A 9434-nucleotide genomic window follows, 5' to 3' on the forward strand; every position below is an offset into this window, starting at 1 on the left:
ATTTTTAGAAAATGGCCTTTAAAAATATGTATTGTATTTGAAATCTATTGACACAAATAGATAAAGTGCTATGAAAGAAACACTTAACAGTGCCTTTTAGATGTTTTCTTTCCACTAGTCTGAAAAAAACACTTTATGAAAAACTAAAAAGCCCAAAATCTCAAACTTTTTTGCCTTGAAGGAAAAGTTCACAAAAAAAGAACATTTTCTGTAAATGTACTCATCCTCAGGCCATGAATTTGTTTCTTCATCAGATTTGCAGAAATGCAGCCACACCACTTCAGTCCATCAACTGCTGCTTCTGGGCAAAATATGTTTTTATGCATATGTTTATTATGGATTATGGATTTGTATTTATTGCTGGATTAGTTTCAGCTTGTGTCTTCTCCAGATGTTAACTGATGGACTGGAGTGCTGTGGATTATTGTGATGTTTTTATCAGCTGTTTGGACTCTCATTCTGACGGCACCCATTCACTGCAGAGCATCCATTGCTGAGACACTGATGCAGTGCTACATTTCTACAAACCTGATGAAGAAACAAACTGATGACCTGAGGATGAGCACATTTACAGCTCATGTTCATTTTTTTGTGAGCTATTCCTTTAAATATTCTTTGATTCTTTAAAGAATATCAAGTTCAGCAATTTAGTTCCTATACATTTTTTGGGAAAAGGCATGAAATGGTGTGAGAAACAGAGAGCTCAACAATCTAGCTTTTTTCTAGTTACTTACTGAAGTGCCACTTAAAATATCCATATATACATTTAAGCAATAATGTATTAAAACGTTGAAGCCAGACAAAGCATGGGCTTCAAGGCTGCTGAATGATGGCATATGCTACTGTAGTAATCTGTGACATTTGATTTTAAAATATGTGCAGTTAAAACTGTGATAAATATGAGAGATGAATTTGAAAAATACTTTCAGAACCAAACACTAAAAGTAAGAACGCTCACGTCTTTCTGATAAAGTAATAATAGTTGATAATAGTTGACACATGACTCAAACTCACAGGTAAACCCACAGAATCTCCTCTTTCACCCTTACGCCCGTTAATTCCTGGACGACCCTGAGGAAACATACATAATCACAACACAATATACTGTGCATATACATGTGTTTGAAAGCTTGGAGTAGTAAAGAAATGAATTAATTCATCATGGATTTATTGAATTGATCAGAAGTGCCAGTGAAGACATTTATAATCTATAAAGATTTCTATTTCAAATAAATGCTGTTCTTCTGAACTTTCTATTCATCTGTGAATCCTGAAAAATAAAATGCATCACAGTTTCCACAAAAATATTGTGCAGCACGACTGTGTTCAACATTGATAATAATCAGAAATGTTTCTCGAGCAGCAGATCAGCATATTAGACTGATTTCAGTTATTTTAAACTCTAATAATAATTAACAATTTTAAGGTTTCACAAAATAAAACAGAGCAAATAAAGTGTAGTGATATTAATAAACACAGTATTCTTCCACCAAACAATGTAGCTCCTCAGAAACAGTTGTGGTTGCTACAAAGTGGTTGCCGAGCAACACACAAACGTAAACAAAGGTGTGTGTTACTTTGTAGCGTCATTTATAACAGCTTCGACCGCGGCTCAGCCAATCAGAGTCAAGCACCGGAACTCTCCGCTTTATAATGTCATGTCCACTAATGCTGTTAAAGACAGTTATTATAAACTGTATATTGAGTGTGCATGTGCAGTTTCATGTTTTTAATAAGTAACTGACCGGTCGTCCTGGAAATCCGAACTCGCCCTTCGGTCCAGCGGGTCCGACAGGGCCCTGGATGAGACGAGACGAGACGAGACAGAAATCAGAGCAATGCAGACGAAAACAGGTGTCGGCCGCAAACAGCAAAGCCACCGGAAAGGAAAAAACACACATGAATTGTAAAATATTAAGGGAAGCTGGAAGCTAGACTGCTTCCAGAATAACGGGAAAATAGTCCTGAGATTAAGTGTTTAGACCAAATATACTGAATGAACAGGTCTGGCTTGTTGAGTGTATAAGATAATAACAATAAACAACATGACATTATATCTCTCTCACTCTCTCTCTACTCTTTCTATATATGTATACATAGATAGATAGATAGATTTAAGATAAACATCTGTTTCAAGAATTGCAGAAAAGCATTGTGTAAGTGTAAGTTGTGTAGCTCCGCCCACAGTGAACTCTCATTGGTCCTTTTCACATTGGTGTATATTAAATATCAAGTATGTTCTGATTGGCTTTTTTTGTCATTTCTTGTAGTGATGAAAAAATAACGATGCTGGAAACTGAGATATTCAACTAAAGCTTTAAGTTTTAGAAAATTAATTCTAGAAAAAAATGGATGATGATGGAGGAACGTCAGAAAAATAGTTGGAGAATAATGTAAACAATTATATTTATCATAATAATTGATGGGATTAATTAAACATGATCATAATGAGTAATAATACGAGTCAAAGTCACAGCAGCTTCTGCTCACCGCTTGACCAGGAGGTCCAGGAACGCCACAGTCTCCCTGTGAGAAGTAAAGTAAAGCAAGGAAATCAAATTAATGCAAATAAATCCTGTCCGTCTCAGAAAGGTTTGGTGTTAAAGTGGACTGACTGGTCTTGAGTAATGCAGCAGATCAAGTTTAAACGAAGTCCCTTTGAGACAAGTCATTTGCGGCCATATTTGAAACGCATGCAATGCAATGATATTTGACAACAACTGCCTCATAAATGTTGTTCCTTATGCTCTAATAGTGTTAAAAATAAAAGCTTATTATCAGGCTAGATCAGTCAGTAGATCAGTCCTAAACGCGTGTCTCAGAACGCTGACTGTTTCTATAGCAACCGGGACTTCTAACCGCAGCTGCAGTGATGCACTTTGATTGGCTCTTTTACTCAGAAGGCGGGGCTTCCTTCAATAGAGCGGCCATATTGAGCGTTGCATTTTTCCCCATTCAAAACTATACGAGTGACACGTCTTGGATATTCTATAGTCTTTAGGTTAAAGAAGTCATGGGTGACCTTCAGTCCTTTGGGTCCCTGCGGCGCATGAACTCCAGACACAATCCCCGGCTCTCCTTTCTGACCCTACAGCAACAATTCATGCAAAACACACACAGCAGAATTAAAAACACACTCGCATTCACATTCAGCAACAACAAGAACTTCTGATGATAATGTGTGAAATCAGAATATGATGCACACACAAACCTCTGCAGCTGTTTGAATCACACACAACACACACACACACACACACACACACACACACACACACAAACACACACACACACACACACACACACACACACACACACACACACACACACACACACACACACACAACTCTAATAATAATTAACAATTTTAAGGTTTCACAAAATAAAACAGAGCAAATAAAGAGTAATGATATTAATAAACACAGTATTCTTCCACCAAACAATGTAGCTCCTCAGAAACAGTTGTGGTTGCTACAAAGTGGTTGCCGAGCAACACACAAACGTAAACAAAGGTGTGTGTTACTTTGTAGCGTCATTTATAACAGCTTCGACCGCGGCTCAGCCAATCAGAGTCAAGCACCGGAACTCTCCGCTTTATAATGTCATGTCCACTAATGCTGTTAAAGACAGTTATTATAAACTGTATATTGAGTGTGCATGTGCAGTTTCATGTTTTTAATAAGTAACTGACCGGTCGTCCTGGAAATCCGAACTCGCCCTTCGGTCCAGCGGGTCCGACAGGGCCCTGGATGAGACGAGACGAGACGAGACAGAAATCAGAGCAATGCACCGCTCTCGCCTCAACACCTTTACAAAGACATTGTGAACACAAGCAGCTGTACGCAAACAGCAAAGCCACCGGAAAGGAAAAAACACACATGAATTGTAAAATATTAAGGGAAGCTGGAAGCTAGACTGCTTCCAGAATAACGGGAAAATAGTCCTGAGATTAAGTGTTTAGACCAAATAAACCGAATGAACAGGTCTGGCTTGTTGAGTGTATAAGATAATAACAATAAACAACATGACATTATATCTGTCTCACTCTCTCTCTACTCTTTCTATATATGTATATATCGATAGATAGATAGATTTAAGATAAACATCTGTTTCAAGAATTGCAGAAAAGCATTGTGTAAGTGTAAGTTGTGTAGCTCCGCCCACAGTGAACTCTCATTGGTCCTTTTCACATTGGTGTATATTAAATATCAAGTATGTTCTGATTGGCTTTTTTTGTCATTTCTTGTAGTGATGAAAAAATAACGATGCTGGAAACTGAGATATTCAACTAAAGCTTTAAGTTTTAGAAAATTAATTCTAGAAAAAAATGGATGATGATGGAGGAACGTCAGAAAAATAGTTGGAGAATAATGTAAACAATTATATTTATCATAATAATTGATGGGATTAATTAAACATGATCATAATGAGTAATAATACGAGTCAAAGTCACAGCAGCTTCTGCTCACCGCTTGACCAGGAGGTCCAGGAACGCCACAGTCTCCCTGTGAGAAGTAAAGTAAAGCAAGGAAATCAAATTAATGCAAATAAATCCTGTCCGTCTCAGAAAGGTTTGGTGTTAAAGTGGACTGACTGGTCTTGAGTAATGCAGCAGATCAAGTTTAAACGAAGTCCCTTTGAGACAAGTCATTTGCGGCCATATTTGAAACGCATGCAATGCAATGATATTTGACAACAACTGCCTCATAAATGTTGTTCCTTATGCTCTAATAGTGTTAAAAATAAAAGCTTATTATCAGGCTAGATCAGTCAGTAGATCAGTCCTAAACGCGTGTCTCAGAACGGCTGTGCAGATCTCTGTTTATTTCGCTTCACTTCTGCTCGTCAGTGCCCGTATATTACGCAATAAAGCAAAGCTAATGTGTTGTAATTGTTTAAAACACAATTCCACAGGCAACTTGGTGACTTATTGTAAATAATGCAATTAAACCGCAGTGTGTTTCCATTCCTGTGCGTTCCGTGTGGTTTTGAGCAGCTATTGTACCATAATCTCCACGCTCATCTTTCTTCAGCATTTCTGTTTGTGTTTTTGCAATAGAATGAGAGTCGCTTTGGAATTAAACACAGTGAGAAATATAAAGAAAAATAATAGTTGGAATACTATGGCCAAAAGTACGAGTACAGGATGACAGCCATATTTCAAGACAATGATAAATGATATTTCATGCTTGTTAAGCTTCTACTGAATTTATATTGAACCATACAAATGACTATACTTTTGTTAAATGTGAATTTTAAATTGTATGCGTTTCCATCTGGAGTTCATTTATTGAGTTTAAAATTGAACCTTCATAATAACTTCTTCATAGTATTGATATTAAAGCAAGGGGACATCCAGAATGGCTAAAGAATGTCAGACAACATTTCTGACATTTCTCACAGTTGTGTTTTTTTTTCTGATTCACTATTAATGTTTCTTCATTCATTGTTCTGTTTTCCGATTCATTGTTGTGTTTTCTGATTAGCTGTTTTTTCTGTTTCGCTGTTATGTTTTTCGTTGTTGTGTTTTCTGATTTGCTGGCGTGTTTTCTGATTCGTTGTCGTGTTTTCTGATTCGCTGGCGTGTTTTCTGATTTGTTGTCGTGTTTTCTGATTCGCTGTTGTGTTTTCTGATAAGCTGTCGTGTTTTCTGATTCGCTGTCATGTTTTCTGATTCGTTGTCGTGTTTTCTGATTCGCTATCGTGTTTTCTGATAAGCTGTCGTGTTTTCTGATTCGCTATCGTGTTTTCTGATTCACTGTCGTGTTTTCTGATTCGCTGTCGTGTTTTCTGATAAGCTGTCGTGTTTTCTGATTCGTTGTCGTGTTTTCTGATTCGTTGTCGTGTTTTCTGATTCGCTGTCGTGTTTTCTGATTCGTTGTTGTGTTTTCTGATTCGCTGGCGTGTTTTCTGATTCGTTGTCGTGTTTTCTGATTCGCTGTCATGTTTTCTGATAAGCTGTCGTGTTTTCTGATAAGCTGTCGTGTTTTCTGATTCGTTGCTGTGTTTTCTGATTCGTTGTTGTGTTTTCTGATTTGCTGTCGTGTTTTCTGATTCGTTGTCGTGTTTTCTGATTCGTTGTAGTGCTTTCTGATTCGCTGTAGTGCTTTCTGATTCGTTGTCGTGTTTTCTGATTTGCTGTCGTGTTTTCTGATTCGCTGTCATGTTTTCTGATTCGTTGTAGTGTTTTCTGATTCGTTGTAGTGCTTTCTGATTCGTTGTCGTGTTTTCTGATTCGTTGTCGTGTCTGCTGATTCACTGTTGTGCTTTTTTGATGTCTTTTCTGATTTGCAGTTGTCTTGTCTCATCTGTTTTGTTTTCAGATTCATTGTTTTCAATTCTGATTCGCTGTTTTATGTTCTTGTTTGTGAATTTTATTTGCACTTCAAGGTTAGCAGGTGAATATGATTAAACAAGAAGATGTTTTTGGTTTGGTGTCGATGAAGTTTACTTAAGCCATACTGATCAGGCCATGAACAAATAACAAGCAGGGGCTGTTGTGCTTTTTTGATGTCTTTTCTGATTTGCAGTTGTCTTGTCTCATCTGTTTTGTTTTCAGATTAATTGTTTTCAATTCTGATTCGCTGTTTTGTGTTCTTGTTTGTGAATTTTATTTGCACTTCAAGGTTAGCAGGTGAATATGATTAAACAAGAAGATGTTTTTGGTTTGGTGTCGATGAAGTTTACTTAAGCCATACTGATCAGGCCATGAACAAATAACAAGCAGGGCAAGGAAAGGCTTCTTACCAATGGTCCTTGTGGTTCAAAAATCCCTGAGAGGTTAAAGATTCCTTCAGTGTCATTCAGCATCAACTGAGGGTGGAGAAACAGTTCAAAACAAATGCATTGGAATTAGCATCCATATCCTTAAAAAATGTGAGACATTAATGGACTCACCTCATGTAGATTAATGATTGGTCCAGGAGGTCCAGGAGGCCCCGGAGATCCAGGTAAACAGATTCCATCTATACCTCTCTCTCCCTGAAACACAAAACACATCAATTATTAGCATCGAAGCTGACGCCTCTGAGAGAGATACGCCACAAATATGATGAGAATACAAACCTTCTGACCCATATCACCTTTCTCTCCCCCTTCCCCCTATGAAAAAAGTAAAAAAAAAAAGTATCCATAAATTGATGGAAATATAGATTGACTACATTAATTAAGATCAAGTTTTAGAGCCTATTTTGATTTTGTGTATTTACTTGTCGCCCAGGCAGACCAGGAGCCCCAGCCTGTCCATCGTCTCCTTTAGCGCCCGGCTCCCCCTAGTGGAGTGGAGGAGAACTGATTATCATAAGTCTGATAATATCAATATGACATATTAATAATATATAATATAGTTGTTTGCAGAACTTCTATGAATATGTACAGCTATGTTAATGGTGTTTATGACAGATTGTTTGTTTGCCACAGATCATGGGAGCAATTATTTTGGAATCTGATTTAGATGATAACTTCCTGAATCCAACTTCTGTAACAGTGTGTTATGTAATATAAAGCCATTATAATGTGTTTCTACTTCGAATTGCACTATGAAGGAGGTCAAGGCCTGAGATGCATTCACTGACCCTTACAGTTGTGCTAAAGATAGGAAATTTGGGGCTGATGGGAAACACGTGGATGGAAACGGCACACTTGGAATGGAAACAGTTGTGGAAGAGTGAGAGAGTATGTGTGTGTGTGTTTGTGTGTGCATTTGTGTGTGTATTTGTGTGTGTGTGTGTGTGTGTGTGTGTGTCATTATACTCATACCTTTTTGTTCTTTTAAAATTTTTGAAATGTTTTTAGCTTTGTTTTTGTTTTGAGATGTTGTATGCATTTGTCATTTTTATTTAATTTGTGTGTGTGTGAGTGTGTGTGTGTGTGTGTATTTGTGTGTGTGTGTGTGTGTGTGTGTCTGTGTGTGAGTGTGTGTGTGTGTGTGTGTGTGTCTGTGTCTGTGTGTCTGTGTGTGTGTGTGTGTGAGGAGCACACACCTTCACTGAAACACCTGGAGGGCCGACGGCTCCTTCTTTTCCCTGAAAGTGTAGAGTTGGGTTCATTTAAATAAAAACTAAGGCACCTTTAACACTAGGATTGCATTCTCTATACGGTGATTCCAGCTGATGACATATAAAATCACATGATAGATGCCATATATAGGTTTTGCAGTGTTGATAGATCATGCCAGATTTCTTTGTGTTTTTGTGCAGATCTCTGTGTGTACCTGTGGTCCTGGAGGTCCTGGGAGCCCAGGAAGGCCCTGAGGATTAGAAAATACATGAGAATGAGCTGCAGTTCAGCTGTGAGAGCCAGAAAGCCTCAGTAAATGTGGATGTACGTACTGGCGGTCCTCTGGGCAGCACAGGTCTGAAACCACTGCTTCCATCCAGACCCGAGCCCTCCAAATCCTGCCGCAGAGCAGACATCGAATGAAAAAAACACAACATTTCCGTTTTCAAAGGCTCTATTCAAAGGCCAAACCTCGAGTTCAGCTCATTTCACTAATTCAAACGCAAGTATCAACTTCACTTTCAAGTGCTTTCAGTTCTTCAGACAAAATCTAATATTAGATAAAAGAGAACATATCCGAACAAATACAAATCTGTACTCCTTTAATAAAATGTGATCCTGCAGCACAAAAGCAGTATTAAAGGGGTCATACGATGCTTTTTTAAAGATCATTATTCTGTGTATTTGGTGTGACAGAATATGTTGACATGCTTTAATGTTCAAAAAACACATTATTTTTCAAATATTGTATATTATTGTAGGTCCTCTATGCCCCGCCTCTCTCAAACGCTTTGTTTTCTACAAAGCCCCTCCTTCCAACAAGCGCAGTCTGCTCTGATTGGCCAGCTGACCCAGTGCATTGTGATTGGCCGAACACCGCAAGCACTCGTCGGAAATGTAATGCCCCTTACCATAATCACCAGCTTCATCTTTCAACATAAATGTAAAGACGGAGCCCGAAAGGGGAACAGAGTCACGTGACAGACACAGTGATGAAGCTGGTATGTGTTTGCAGTACACAAGCCACGGTTAAGACAGCTGACTCCACTGTGATCCTCTTGTACCACTGTCTGAAGAATTGATCTTCCAGAATCTGGCAGTATGTTTTAGGAGCTCATTTTTATTCCATCTCCTATCCTGAAAAGACTCTTGCAGAATTGACTAAAAATGAGCTCCTGAAACTTACTGCCAGATTCTGAAAAATCAATTCTTCAGTATGTTTGTTGCTGAACATTTGATCAGTGTAACAAAGTACGTAGAGTTTGTAGAAAGGAGGCGGGAACCGGCGAACACTCAAAAGAAACTTTAATAATAAAATACACTCAAAACACAAACAAAAAAACAAAACAAAATAAAATCCAGGCCTGGTCCTCTCTCGTCTTTCCCTGTCGTCACTCCTCCTTTGTATCCTTCCGGAGCTCCTCCGTGAGACTCGAGAC

General features: G+C 38.3%; 1 protein-coding gene across 1 annotated transcript in view; it reads right to left on the reverse strand.

The window, feature by feature from the left end:
- Window positions 1–9434, reverse strand: part of LOC107566168 (collagen alpha-1(XV) chain-like) — a 56643-nt gene that overhangs the window by 22244 nt on the left and 24965 nt on the right. The window contains exons 17-28 of the mRNA XM_016251546.1: window positions 8328–8393; window positions 8210–8245; window positions 7980–8021; window positions 7206–7268; window positions 7063–7098; window positions 6895–6978; window positions 6745–6810; window positions 4467–4502; window positions 3023–3088; window positions 2491–2526; window positions 1746–1799; window positions 1015–1071 (exon numbers count right to left, since the gene is read on the reverse strand). Coding sequence (XP_016107032.1) covers window positions 1015–1071; window positions 1746–1799; window positions 2491–2526; window positions 3023–3088; window positions 4467–4502; window positions 6745–6810; window positions 6895–6978; window positions 7063–7098; window positions 7206–7268; window positions 7980–8021; window positions 8210–8245; window positions 8328–8393 — 642 coding nt within the window. The remainder of the gene's footprint in view (window positions 1–1014; window positions 1072–1745; window positions 1800–2490; window positions 2527–3022; window positions 3089–4466; window positions 4503–6744; window positions 6811–6894; window positions 6979–7062; window positions 7099–7205; window positions 7269–7979; window positions 8022–8209; window positions 8246–8327; window positions 8394–9434) is intronic.

Source organism: Sinocyclocheilus grahami, unplaced genomic scaffold (assembly GCF_001515645.1).
Source record: "Sinocyclocheilus grahami isolate Dianchi unplaced genomic scaffold, SAMN03320097.WGS_v1.1 scaffold1053.1, whole genome shotgun sequence".
Classification (NCBI taxonomy): domain Eukaryota; kingdom Metazoa; phylum Chordata; class Actinopteri; order Cypriniformes; family Cyprinidae; genus Sinocyclocheilus; species Sinocyclocheilus grahami.